At 44.2% G+C, this 13,404-nt stretch overlaps 3 protein-coding genes across 3 annotated transcripts; all 3 read right to left on the bottom strand.

The window, feature by feature from the left end:
* On the bottom strand, positions 1-9,403 carry LOC147986387 (uncharacterized). The gene is made up of 4 exons (XM_087540035.1): positions 9,250-9,403; positions 8,856-9,157; positions 7,976-8,748; positions 1-145 (listed from the first exon to the last, which is right to left on the bottom strand). The coding sequence occupies exons 1-4, from the start codon at positions 9,401-9,403 to the stop codon at positions 1-3; spliced, it is 1,374 nt and encodes a 457-aa protein (XP_087396161.1).
* LOC147986388 (uncharacterized) lies at positions 4,739-5,776 on the bottom strand. The gene has a single exon (XM_087545675.1). It carries the CDS (start codon positions 5,774-5,776, stop codon positions 4,739-4,741), a length of 1,038 nt encoding a protein of 345 aa, XP_087401801.1.
* Positions 9,404-10,898: 1,495 nt separating the features above from the next.
* Positions 10,899-13,199, bottom strand: LOC147986386 (uncharacterized). The gene is made up of 3 exons (XM_087544703.1): positions 12,857-13,199; positions 12,289-12,343; positions 10,899-11,680 (listed from the first exon to the last, which is right to left on the bottom strand). The coding sequence occupies exons 1-3, from the start codon at positions 13,079-13,081 to the stop codon at positions 11,271-11,273; spliced, it is 690 nt and encodes a 229-aa protein (XP_087400829.1). The 5' UTR covers positions 13,082-13,199; the 3' UTR covers positions 10,899-11,270.
* Between the last annotated feature and the right edge of the window lie 205 nt (positions 13,200-13,404).

Here is a 13,404-nt window from a genome sequence, read left to right as displayed (position 1 = left end):
TCAAGGAAACACACCCTTGGTCTCAGCCTCCACAGAGCGCTTCTCGCTATCACTGTTGCAATCCCCATTGACGTCGGCCCCCTCGTTTGCGGCCCCAGTCTCTGGAACCTCCTTCGCCTTGACCGTCGCCGGCACCGTCGTCGCTGTAAAAAGTAAAAGTGATTGTACGAATGATCTGATACTTTCATTGATTGAGAATCACATATTTATACAAGATTTGGGACGCATTGTGAAGGCGTCTATACAAAGAGGCGCCTGTACGGATAGATGCGTCCGTACGACGCTTGGACACTAATAATCGCTAACTACGTTTCCTAACGACGATTCGCTAAAGCCGCTTCATTGATGTCGGTTCTCAACAGTCCCCCTTGTACAACGTCTCTTCTTTTGATTCATCTTTGAAAGCTTCTTGTATATTTATCATTCATCTCTTGAGAGTCTCCTCCAAAAACCCTGTAGGAAAAAATATGAGGAGAATGGTATAGATATGTTGCTAAAACTCCTTTAAACCCAGTGGGAAAAATAATAAGGAGAAAATGATGCAACATATAGAGATTATTGTCTCTCGATAACTCATATGAGAAAAACCTTCAAAGAAGGAGAAAATTATTAGTGAGTTAGAGAACAATAAACATGCTTTAGATACTTTCCTTTAAAAACCTTCATAGGAAAAATAGAAAGTATAGCATATAATCTTTATGAAGATATTTGCCTCATTAAAACATCATGAGAAAATTTTCAAAGAAACTCATAATGAAAAGAGTGCAATCAGATGTGCCATGAAAAACTCCTTTAAAACCTAGTAGGAAAAATATAAGGAGAAATATGATATGGCATACATTAACTCTTGTATTTAATTGTCTCGTTAGAAACCTCTTATGAGAAACCTATTGGAAAAACTCATAAAGGAAAAGAGTACAATATTCATTATCTGCTGATAACTAAAAGGATTATATTTTCAGGAGATTTCTCCCCCTGAACTTTGCAAAACTCGAAGTCGTCTCATACCAATTCCATGAATGCATTTCTGGAATGTTGAATTTGGTAAAGACTTTGTGAATAAATCTGCTAGATTATCACATGATTTGGTTTGCAAAATATCAATTTCTCCATCTTTCTGTAATGAATGAGGAAAGAATAATTTAGGAGAAATATGTTTTGTGATATTACTTTTTATATAACCCATTTTCATTTGAACAATGCAAGCTGCATTATCTTCATAGATAATAGTTGGTGATCCTAATGAACCAACACCACACGAAGTTTGAATGTGGTTAATCATCCTGCGAAGCCATACACATTCCTTTGATGCTTCAAATAATGCAATTATTTCAGAATGATTAGTGGAAGTTGCTACGAGAGTCTGTTTTTGTGACTTCCATGAAAAAGCAGTTCCACCATATAAGAATACGAAACCTGTCTGTGACCTAGCATTGTGAGGATCAGATAAATATCCAGCGTCAGTATATCCTACCATAGTCATATCTTGGTTTCTCTGATAGAATAAGCCAAGATCTTTTGTGCCATGTAAATATCTAAAGATATTCTTTACTCCTGTCCAACGACGTTTTGTTGGAGCAGCGCTATGTCTAGCTAGTAAATTTACCGCAAATGCAATATCAGGCCTGGTGCAATTTGCAAGGTACATTAGCGCACCAATAGCACTGAGATATGGGAACTCAGGTCCTAATATCTCTTCGTCATCATCCCGAGGTCTAAAAGGATCTTTATTCATATCAAGGGATCTGACAACCATGGGTGTTTTGGTTGGATATGATTTATCCATATTAAATTTCTCCAAAACCTTTTGAATATAAGCAGGTTGGTATACTAAAATTCCTGAGGGAAGATGCTCAAGCTGTATGCCTAAGCAAAATTTGGTCTTTCCCAAATCTTTCATCTCAAATTCCGTCATTAAATGATTGCGTGCTTCTTCTATATCATGTGTACTCCCAATGATATTGAGATCATCAACGTACACTGAGATGATGCAAAATCCATTTGAGGATTTCTTTATAAATACACAAGGGCAATCATCATTATTTGAGTATCCTTTCTGAATAAGAAACTCACTCAGTCGGTTATACCACATTCTACCCGACTGTTTTAAGCCATAGAGTGACTTTTGTAATTTTACACAATATGCGTTGCGATTTGCTTTTGGATTCGGCATTTTAAGTCCTTCAGGGACTTCCATATATATGTTCGATTTGAGTGACCCATATAAGTATGCTGTCACTACATCCATCAACTGCATAGATAAACTCATTTGTACTGCCATAGATATTAAGTATCGAAACGTTATTCCACTCATAACAGGAGAGTATGTATCATCGTAATCGATGCCGGGTCTCTGCGTGAACCCTTGTGCTACAAGCCTCGCTTTGTATCTCACCACCTCATTGTTTTCATTCCTTTTCCGAACAAAAACCCATTTCGCTCCCACAGGGAAGACATTATGAGGAGTAGGTATTACTGAGGAAAATACCTCTCTTTTATTGAGCGAGCGCAGTTCTGTCTCAATTGCTTCCTTCCATTTAGGCCAATCAGGACGCTTGAGGCACTCCCTGACGGTCTTCGGTTCTGGATCCAGTTGAAGGGTTTCGGCAATTTCGGAGGCAAAATATATGTCGACAATTGTAGTCTCTCTGTTGTATGATTCTCCTGATTCTATATAGTTTATGGAAATTTCTTTTATACCTTCAGACTCTATGTGATTTCCCACAACAATAGAGTCATGGTGTTCCGATGTCCCAGCTATTATATTTGTATGCGCATTTATGCTGGGTTCTAGATGTTGAGCATCTGATTGGTGTCCTTCAACTTGAGGTTGAATTGCATTTACTGGTAGAGGATTTGATTTCCTCTGTTTCCGTGGAGGCTTTTGAGAAGCTATATTCCGGCTAACCAGATTTCTCCCCCTCTTACTCTCATTTGGGGTTTAAGTGGTTTTACTTGATACCTCCACTCGTTCTGGTGCATTAACAGCGGGAATATGTGATTTAGTGGCACCTTTATGACCAGTAAATGCATCTGGCAGGTTATTTGCAATGTGTTGCAAATCTATAATCCTCTGAACTTCAGTTTCAGATTCTTTAGTACGTGGATCTAAGGACTGGATGCCTGTTACATTCCAATCGATTTCCTGGCATTCTTTGTGGTTTGATTCTCCCCCTAATGCCGGGAAATGGTCCTCATAAAAAATAGAATCAGCGTAGCGGGCAGTAAACAGGTCCCCTGTAAGAGGTTCAAGATATTTTATAATTGACGGAGAATTATAACCCACATAGATCCCTAGTTTTCTGTGGGCGCCCATGGTTGTACGCTGCGGTGGTGATATCGGTACGTATACTGCACAACCGAATTTTCGCAGATGGGAAATACTTGGCTGAGTGCCACGTACTATCTGTATCGGGGAGGTTGAATGATATGCAGTTGGTCTGATTTGTATCAGATCGGCGGCGTGTAATACCGCATGTGCCCAACAAGATGCTGGTAAATTACAATTCTGTAATAATGGTCGAGCAACTAATTTTACTCTTTTGATGAGAGATTCAGCCAAACCATTTTGAGTATGAACATATGGCACATAATGTTCTAAATGAATGCCCATAGCCATGCAATAGTCATTGAATGCACGTGAAGAAAATTCAGCGGCATTATCCATTCGAATTGTTTTTATCCTAATTTCAGGATGATTTGCTCTTAATTTGATAATTTGAGCAATTATCTTGGCAAAAGCATGATTTCGTGTGGACAATAGACACACATGTGACCATCTAGTAGATGCATCTATGAGTACCATGAAATATCTAAAAGGTCCCGATAGTGGTTGAATTGGACCACATATATCTCCTTGAATGCGTTCAAGAAAATTAAGTGACTCATTTTTTACTTTAAGATAAGATGGTCTTATAATTAATTTCCCAGTTGCACATGCAGTGCACACAAAATCTGATGATTTAGGGAAGTTTTTAGTTGGAAGGCTGTGACCAATAGAATTGTCAATAATTTTTCTCATCATCCCTATGCCAGGATGACCTAGGCGGTCATGCCAAGTCTTGAATTTATCAAGGTCTTGAAAAATTATTTTGTACGCAACATGTGGAACGGGTTTTGTATAACTGTAATATAATCCAGATGAAAGCGAGGGGAATTTCTCAAGAATTTGTTTCTCAGACCCAGTACTCTTTGTTAAAAGTAAATATTCAGAATTATTTTCAGAAATTGTTTCCAGATGGAAATTATTTGATCTGAGGTCTTTGAAACTTAGAAGGGTGCGTGTAGATTCAGGATACAAGAGTGCATCCTCAATTACAATTGTAGTACCCATAGGTAGAACGAGTGTGGCTCGTTCTGAACCAATAATCGAGGCATCGCGGCCGGCGATGGTCATAATATTCCCTTTTCTCTTAGTTAGAGTTTGGAAATATTTTATTTCCCTTAATATTGTGTTAGTGGTACAACTGTCCACCAAACATAGTTCTTCTTCCATTGGATTATCTTCCCGTAAAATCTATATAGAGTGAGAGAATATTTAGGATGAAATTTTATTCATTACTCACATATAAATACATACAAAGTATTCATATTACAATTATAAATATAAATATGACATTATGTCTGAATTACATAATATGATTCGTCCATAGGACTTTATTTTACTTAGAGTTATACAAATTATAACTTCCATTATTACAATAAAATAGCTGATAACATCAAATGAGTGATGTGGAGATTATATGAGATCTCCGTATGCGTCTTGGGTGTATTCCACCATCATGTTGTCGACATCAAGAAGATCTTCATCCTTCTTCCTTGTTTCCTGAGGAGCGCTTTGAGAAGTGCTAGCTTCAAGGTTCTCTTCTTGTTGTAAAGCGTTGAAGTGAGCTTCTGCTTTTCCATGAACTTGTTTGCCTTTCCTGGTGGATTTGAGATATAAATCCGCTAGATGCTTGGGAGTTCGGCATTTGCTAGTACAATGGTTAGTACATCCACACCTTTGACAAATCTCGGATTTGGTGTTTCGGTCATCTTTCTTGAAATGACCTTTACCTTTAGATTGACCAAATGTTTTCTGCTTGTTGTTCTTTTTCCACTTTCCATTGAATTTCTTGAAATTCTTTTTATTTCCCTCATACTTTTTAGTAGACTGAGTGTTAGCATGTGCTTCAGGGAGTGGCATGGAGCCCGTTGGGCGTGTCTGATGATTCTTCATGAGAAGTTCATCATGTTTCTCAGCCTGAAGTAAAGTGTATATGAGCTCAGAATACTTTTTGTATTTTTGTTGACGGTACTGCTGTTGTAGTACTCTCATTGAGGGGTGGAAAGTGCACAAGGTCTTCTCAATAAGGTCTTCTTCGGAAATTGCTTGATTGCAAAACCTTAGTTTTGAGTTAACCTTGTGAACTGCAGAGTTATATGCCGCCACAGATTTGAAATCTTGGAACCTTATGAGGGACCATTCTCTCTGTGCTTCTGGCAGCATAACTGCTCTTTGTTGGTCATATCTCTCCTTGAGAGAGTTCCACAAAACTAGTGGATCTTCTTCCATCAAATATTCCGACTTTAAGTCCGGATGGAGATGGTGCCTTAAGAAACTTAAAGCGATATATTTGGCTGCTGTGGGGATTTCTCCGGCGCCTTCAATGGGTGTGATGATGGTGGAACCGAGTTTACGACTTTCAAGGGCTATCTTTGCATCCATAGCCCATGGTAAATAGTTACTACCATCTAGTTCAAGTTCATGAAATTCTCTGTTCATGACGCCAGCCATTTCCTGCATGGTGTTATCATGCATAATTTTAGTTTTACTATGAGAGTAAAATATAAGTACAACAAATGCTTCAAAGAAGCAAAATTTTCAAGTATAGCTGATGCTTTATACTTATATGTGTAGACCTCATTTTATGTATATGGCACTTTGAAGATAGTCACCGTTGTGGTGTAGATCTCGCAGCAATGGAGAACATAATCTGGTTTTGACCAGTAGATGTTCATATATCCATTACCTTATGCCATACTACATTTTTCAAAAACACTTTGAAGGTAGTCATCTGTCAAATAACTAGATGTAGACCTCACAGTAAGAGTGGATAGTCTGCAATTTGATGCAGTAGATCACACAGTTACCTTGTGCTTTGCTTGTATTATAGTCGAGGTAATCACATCAATTCGCATATTTGGGAGAGCACTCGAAGATAGTCATTTTGCCAGAACAAAATAGGCAAAATGTAGATCTTTCAGTAACGAGGATAATCTGCAAAGTGCAGTAGATGCCTCATCTACCTTGTGATCCCGAAATATGAATTGTAAATAAAATTTGCTGTACTTAAGAACTACATATTCTAAAATAAAATGCTGAAGCAATCATACAGAATATGTACACATAGTCTGAGACTTTATGTTAGACGATACATAGTCTAAATATTCACACTTATAATACAGTACTGAATATGATAAGCAGAGGTTCTTAATACAATAAAATACTACTCTCAAATAGAAAGAACAAGCTGTTGTACAATATATACACTATGGCTATTTCCTGTTGGAAACGACACAACGCCAGCAGCCATTTATTGGATTTCTTGGCCTGTAGGCCTGTTTGGCGAGAACGTACGTGACTTGGGCTGGCCCATGCACCGACAGAGAGAAGGATAAGGATAGCACGCACGAGGGTTTCCCACACAGCGCCGCTTCTCCCGTTCCCCACTTCTCTGCTCGATCTGGCACAGCACCTCACCACATCGTCTCTTCCCTGCTCATGGCGTCGTCTTCAAGGGAGGCGGGGTGTGCCCCGCATCTCCGCACGGCCCCCGTCGCTGCTGCACGCCCCGGGGGCGCCGGTGAGGCCGAGGGCCGCCGGCGACCACGCGCCCCGGACGGCTGCGCGATTTTGCGCCATGGCCGCGGCGAACTGCCGTAGTATCCGACGCGCCTCCGGTGGGGGCGTGGGAGGGAGGGGTGGTGTCGCCGGTGATGAAGGAGGCGGCGGCGGCGTCGACGATGAGCCCTGTCCTTCCATCTCCTCTTCTTCTTCCTTGATGGCCATGTTCAGATCGGGGACGGTGGAGTAGGCGTGGACTTCCACTGCTGCCGGCGTCGGAGACGGGAGATCCGGGACAGGACCGTATCCAGGAGGGAAGAAGTGCTCCGGCAGTTCATCCGACGGCGTCGGTGACGGCAGCCGCGGTTGTGCACCCGTACGCGCCGGGCACGGTCCAAACTCGTGCTGCAGGCAGTACGGGGGCAGTGGTGGCGGCGCGAGTTCACAAGGGAACATCTCCTCTTTTCCGAGAAACGGCGCCGATGGCCCTGCAAGCAACCACTCCATCGGAGGGATGGAGAAGACAGTTGGTGTAGTCGCGTGTCCGACGTACTCGTTGGCGACTGCCGGAGCCGAAAGCCCGGCCTGGCGCATTGCAGGTATCTCTCCATTTTGCAGCAGTGGCCGTGGCGGAAGGCCCAGCCTGGTGCACAGGGTGGTTGCCATGGCGTGCATATCCACGGCGGCGGTTCTGGCGGTGGTTCCCGGCGAAGAAGCGGCGACGTGGCCGCTCCTTACACCAAGGCCATGACGGCGACGTGCGGCACGGTGGCGAGGAGTGCGGGAAAGGCGACGGCTCTCTCTTTGGATAAAGCGAGCGAAAGCGAAAGCCGCTGATGACAGGTTTCTCCCTGCCATGACCTACCTTTTCTTGTCCTTCCCGGTGATGGCTCTATCTTACTTTTGGCAAAGCAGTGCTGATAACGTGTAAAAAGTAAAAGTGATTGTACGAATAATCTGATACTTTCATTGATTAAGAATCACATATTTATATAAGATTTGAGACGCATTGTGAAGGCGTCTATACAAAGAGGCGCCTGTACGAACAGATGCGTTCGTACGACGCTTGGACACTAATAATCGCTAACTACGTTTCCTAACGACGATTCGCTAAAGCCGCTTCATTGATGTCGGTTCTCAACAGTCGCGCCAGAATCAGCTGGGACCGCCCAACTGCACTGCCAATTCTGAACTTGGACTGATTGATTGTTGCAAGGCAGGAACTGAGGGGCCACATGATGATTATTGACTCCATCGCCAAAGTATGGTTGCTGCTGCTTCTGCTTCATGGACGCCATCGGTCGCGGCTGCTGCGCAGCGTGAGCCGCATCTCCAGGCTGTTGCATCATGCTCATGCCACACCTCACCATTTCGTTCACATGTTGCTGGTACGCTCGCTTCTGGGGCATCTCCTCCGTCTCCGGCTGTTTCTGCATCATCTGTGGACGTCGCGCGAGAGTCACCAGCGGTGGTCCGAACGCTTGGCTGGACGGGGCGCCCAAATGGCGTTCCATCATCGTTGCCGGGGCGAAATAGCCATGGGGAGGTGCGGCGGCCCCGGACGCGGGCATCTGGCCGGTGAACGCCACCGGCGGCCGCGCCATTGATGTATGGGGGTTGTATGCCATCGTCGTCAGCCCGGTTCCACCGTGGGGGTACCCAGTAGCAGTCCCGAAACGGCGCACCTGCATGCCGTCTTGTGGCCCGAAGCATCGGTCCAGAGGCTGCTCCGGCTCGACGGGCCTCTTGCCCGCCTGTCGCTCCGAGAGCTTCGGCCCCGCCGTCTCCACCGGGCCGGGCTCCGGCGACGCAGCCAGCAGACACGTAAATTCTTCCGGCGTCCCGCTGGGGCCCGCCTCGTCGTCGTTCCTTTTCCGCTTCCTCGGCGTCACGTAGATCCTGCACATGACGTACTCGTCCAGCTGCATGCATGCATGCATGCCGCCGCGCTCTCAAGTCAGGTCAGGCCAGCAATTAGCTAAGTACTCGTACGTAAAAAACATAGTACATGTGTTGGAGTGGAACTGACCGTATCGGTTTTGGGCCGGTCGACACCGCTCTTGTCGAGCTTGTTCTCGTACTCGGGGACGGTGAGCTCGTGCATGAGCCACTTGGTCTTCCTCTCGGTCTTGATGGGGCCTTCATGGTAGGCGAGGCCGCTCTCCTTGTACGTGACGGTGGCGCCGACGACCTCCGTGGTGCCCGTCGACGCCTTCCACCGCCCCCGGCCGTCGTCCGTCGTCCGGGCCGGCCTGCCGCCGTTGACGTACTTGCGGGTCCTCGACGTCAGGAAGAACCAGTTGTTGTCCTGCCCCTTGTCCTTGTACTTGCCTGCGATCAATCAACAAGCGCTCGTAAAATAAAACATTCGTAGTAAGAAGTCAAGCCATGGTGCACAGCGAGGAAGGTAATAAGTACCGTACCGTTGACGAGGTCGTCCGGGTGGCACTGGTAGACGTTGTCCTGGATGATGGCGAGGTTGGGCACGTGCTGCCGGCCCTGCAGCCGGGGCAGGAGGTAGTACTCCACCAGCTCCTCGTCCGTCGGGGCGAAGCGGAACCCAACCGGGTACTTCATCTTCTTCCCTTCCTCCCCTCCCTTGTCGCCGAGAAAGGTTGCAAAAAGACGAGTTTTTTTTTTCTTTTTTCGAGTTGATGAAGGTTACGACACGACACGAGTAGGACGACGCTTGTTCGTTCGATGCCGAGGTGTTTTCGCTCAGGGATTCCTCTGCACTTTTATTATGGCAACAGCGCTAGCGCTTGTTGTACTTGGACAAGGACACGCAGCGTCCGATGCCATGTTGGACAAGGATTGGAATTTGGAACCGAGGCCACCAGGCACACGATTTTCTGTTCAGGCCCAGTGTCAATGTAGAGCGCACACCTTTTTCTGTTTCTGTTTGTTGGGCCCTACATTGACACTGGTCCAGGACGCCTGGCCCAACAACGCAGGCGGGCGCACCCACAGCTATCCTCCTGTGCGCGAGACCGTGACTTGCTTCGGCGGTCCCTAAACCGGCCCAGGTCGCCAGGCCGAACAACTTTTTGTAATCCAATAATTTTCATGAAGTCTACAAAAAATATTTGAATTCAGTAATTTTTTCAAATCGATTAATTATTTTTTTAAATCATAAAAAATTCTGAATTTGTGATTTTTATGAAATTGTGAACTTTTTGAATCCATAAACAGTTTTTCAAAATCATGAACATTTTATGAATTCACGACCAATTTTGAATCTGTGGAGTTTTTTCAAATTCTTGAACTTTTTTCATCCATGGAAATTTTTAGAAATGCACAATTTTTTAAATTTTTGAATCCATGAACTTTTTGTATCCATGAACATTTTATGAATTCACAAACATCTTTTATTGTTTCAATTTTTTTTGAATCGGCGGGCCTTTTTCAAATTCATGGACATTTTTTTAATCCGTCAACCCTTTTAAAATCTGAGATTTTTTTTTAGAAACTTGTTTATGACCCTCACAAACAATTTTAGCCCTTTTTGAATAAAAATAACTGTAAACCAATCAGGTCAGATCCTGTACGTCGCCTACCATCCATGCGTCGTTCTTCGCCTCTTCCTCCATCAGTCGAAATTGCACTTCATCCTTCTGCTTGCAATGTTCCACTGCAAATTTGGTGCAGCACTCATCCGCAGCCTGGCCGGATCCATGTGTTAAAATTTCAATACGAACTTCACAGGACCTGCACCAATCTGAACATCGAAAAAGGGCATCGTCCCGCTTTATGTACAAAGCAATGACCTACAACAGACAGGGGAAGTATCTAGTGCACCAATGCTTGTGGTGCTACCGTTGCACCGGATTTCTGTATAACATTTTAAAATGTTTCAAAAAATGTGAAAAACATTGGGCACATTCACACAACATCGATGTTTGTCGCCACACAATTTCAAATCAAAATTCAAAACATTGCTCAAGATGAAAGAGGTGCACCCTGTATATCATTCCTCAGTATCATCTCATTTCACAGCACATGTTACGACCCTTTGCAAAACCAGTCAAGTCCATCACAATTCACAGAAACATGACGCCATATGCTTTTGGACTTGCTTAAAGAAGAAAATGCATCGATCATGCCAATTTGCTTAAGCTACTTCCTGTTGTACCCATTCCTGAATCGCAAAATCATGACAAGAGCAGCGGCTTTGACCGGTTCAAAATACAAGAAAAATCATGGTATGCCTACTACTGAATAGTCACCACGCTGTAGATTCAACGAAAAGCTTTCCAAAATGATGCTCGCTGATGATACTCTCGCCATGTCCAGGACCTCAGGTGCCAAGAACTCGTATGTCTAGTCTGATGTACTCCTATCCAGTTACTACTAGTACCTCACAGCGGGCTACTTGCAACAGCTAGGTTATCTCTGAATATTTCAGAGCGAACTACATGTTAGACTGCAGAGTGGAAGTGAGATTTCACTCTGCAGCTTGACGTGCCAACCACTCTGCTTTGGTCAAGCCATAGTAGACTGCTTTACCTCCAGGCCACATGAGAAAATTCCAGCCCATGGGAGATCCACCAACGACGTAAGATCCTTGCAAGCGCCCTCCCAGCAGCTGATTGCCATGGTTTGCCATCTCAATTGAATTGGCTTCTCGATGAATCCCCACGGCAGGAGTCTGCGAGCTTACAGGCTTGAGTGGTACCTTCTCGCCTATATCCTGGCCTATCTGGGGCACTTGATTCTTCCCTCCAGATGGAACTTTTCCTGCAGGTTTGTTCTTGACATCTCTAACTGCAGGTATGTCTGATGGTTTAGCAGGCTCAGCAGCAGCAGAGATATCAAGCCGCATTTTCTTGGATAATTCCATGACAACTTTTATCTCTGCAATGCAAAATGAGCAGGGGCAAACTAATTAGCCTTATTTATCTTCAATAGATGCATGCATATGAAAGATCAAGAACCCATATGTTCAGAAGACCCTTGAAACTGTCAGGTATACACAATTAAGCCCTACGCGGTCATCAGAAATTACTAAACCAAAACAGAGCACACTTTTAAGTAGCTTTCCAGAAAGGTGCAAACATATTTAGATTCATATTGTTTGTGCCAATAGCATATGCGTGTATGTTTCATTATAACTACTAAGAATCCTGACAAAGTACATTATGACCCTAGGTACTATTGAAGCCCAACACGATATATCAGTTATATTACAAAAACTGTAGGGATTTGTCAAGTGCCGGGCTATGAAATGTAACATATCGATGTGTATGTGTTTACATGCTATAGAAATGTAACAGGCTTGCACATCACATTGGTATGAAAAAGAGAACACCAAGCTTCTATATAAACAAAACATTCAGTACTAGAGGAAATGGTTCAACACAATATCCTAAACTAAATGCACCTGACCAAAAGCATACTCAACGCATCAGAGAAGTTCAGCACATCTCTGTAAGATCTGACAACAGTATGAACTGAACATTTACCTTTCAGGATCTCGAGAGCAGCAGCTTTCTTCTGGGAATCAGTAGCTTGGCAAACCTTACACAAAACAAATGTACCATTTCAGAGAGGCTTCGTGTTTTCACCAGTACAAATCATACGACTATTGAGAAGTAAACAGCAAGCGAGGGTATTTCAAATTAGTAGAAGTTCTAATCCAGTATCAGCAATCGCAATACACGATTGCACAGAACAATTGTGTAGTCCGAAGATACAAACTATAGTGGTCACCGCCGTCTTTCTGTGCTCCAATCTCTATTTTGCAGACATATGGCCTTTTCTCCGTCGCACCAACATCATACATTTCAACTGAAACTAGCATGAGCCCAACACCGAACCTTGGAAATTGGATTTTCCATTCAGTCGCTAATCCAATTTCCAACAACTACACTAGCAAGCATAGCATTACTACCAGCACTCTAGCCTGAAGCATTACTCAAAAAAAAAAAACGCCTAGTAAAAAACCCCAACAAATAGCACGATTATGCAAGTTGATGCAGTTACCAAGACTGAACGGAGTGCAGGGAGAGATTAAGGGTTTGGTGTGCGGACCTGAAGAAAGCGGCCGCGGAGGTTGGCGACGGCTTCTCTGATCCTGTAGTAGGGCGAGTCGTGAAACCCCAACTCCTCCAGCTTCCGCTTCTTTGGCGGCGCGTCGGACTCATCGGCCGAAAGCGGCGGCGGCGGCGGGCTAGGTGGCGGCTTCGTATCGAAGGCGGCCGTCGGCTCCGATGGCGGCGGAGGAGGCGCGGCGGCGGTGGCGTGAGCTGCCGCCATCCCGCGTGCGCGTGGGAGGGAAATGGTTGAACACCGGAAGGTTGAAGGCGAGATAAGCAATCGATGTGCTAGTTGATGGACGATTGATATTCTCGAAGAGAGGAAGCGTGCAGTTCCAGTCAAGCATTTCTAAATTAATGACTGCTAAAGGCCGAAATCATTTACTTTTAGCTAGGGAAAAGGGTCTCGATTCTCGAAGGACCCAGACTGCAATAGATAACATTATTTCCTTCCACCCTAAGAAAGAAGGCAATACAAAATTGCCACAAATTGAACTACTAGTACTCTAGTAGTAGTATGTTATAGTGTGCCACAAAAATCAT

Source organism: Triticum urartu, chromosome 2A (genome assembly GCF_056163025.1).
Source record: "Triticum urartu cultivar PI428250 chromosome 2A, HENAU_Tu73, whole genome shotgun sequence".
Lineage (NCBI taxonomy): Eukaryota > Viridiplantae > Streptophyta > Magnoliopsida > Poales > Poaceae > Triticum > Triticum urartu.
Note: the sequence above shows the minus strand (reverse complement) of the source record. Positions and strands in the feature narration are given on the sequence as shown.

Excerpts from the sequence above, each read along its gene's own strand:
- LOC147986388 (XM_087545675.1), bottom strand. The coding sequence starts at position 5,776 with ATGGCTGGCGTCATGAACAGAGAATTTCATGAACTTGAACTAGATGGT.
- LOC147986387 (XM_087540035.1), bottom strand. The coding sequence starts at position 9,403 with ATGAAGTACCCGGTTGGGTTCCGCTTCGCCCCGACGGACGAGGAGCTG. Across the intron at positions 9,158-9,249 it reads CCCGGACGACCTCGTCAACG|GCAAGTACAAGGACAAGGGG; the intron begins GTACGGTACTTA and ends GATTGATCGCAG. Across the intron at positions 146-7,975 it reads GCGGTCCCAGCTGATTCTGG|AGCGACGACGGTGCCGGCGA; the intron begins CGCGACTGTTGA and ends TTTACTTTTTAC.
- LOC147986386 (XM_087544703.1), bottom strand. The coding sequence starts at position 13,081 with ATGGCGGCAGCTCACGCCACCGCCGCCGCGCCTCCTCCGCCGCCATCG. Across the intron at positions 12,344-12,856 it reads TCCGCGGCCGCTTTCTTCAG|GTTTGCCAAGCTACTGATTC; the intron begins GTCCGCACACCA and ends GTTTTGTGTAAG. Across the intron at positions 11,681-12,288 it reads TGCTCTCGAGATCCTGAAAG|AGATAAAAGTTGTCATGGAA; the intron begins GTAAATGTTCAG and ends TTTGCATTGCAG.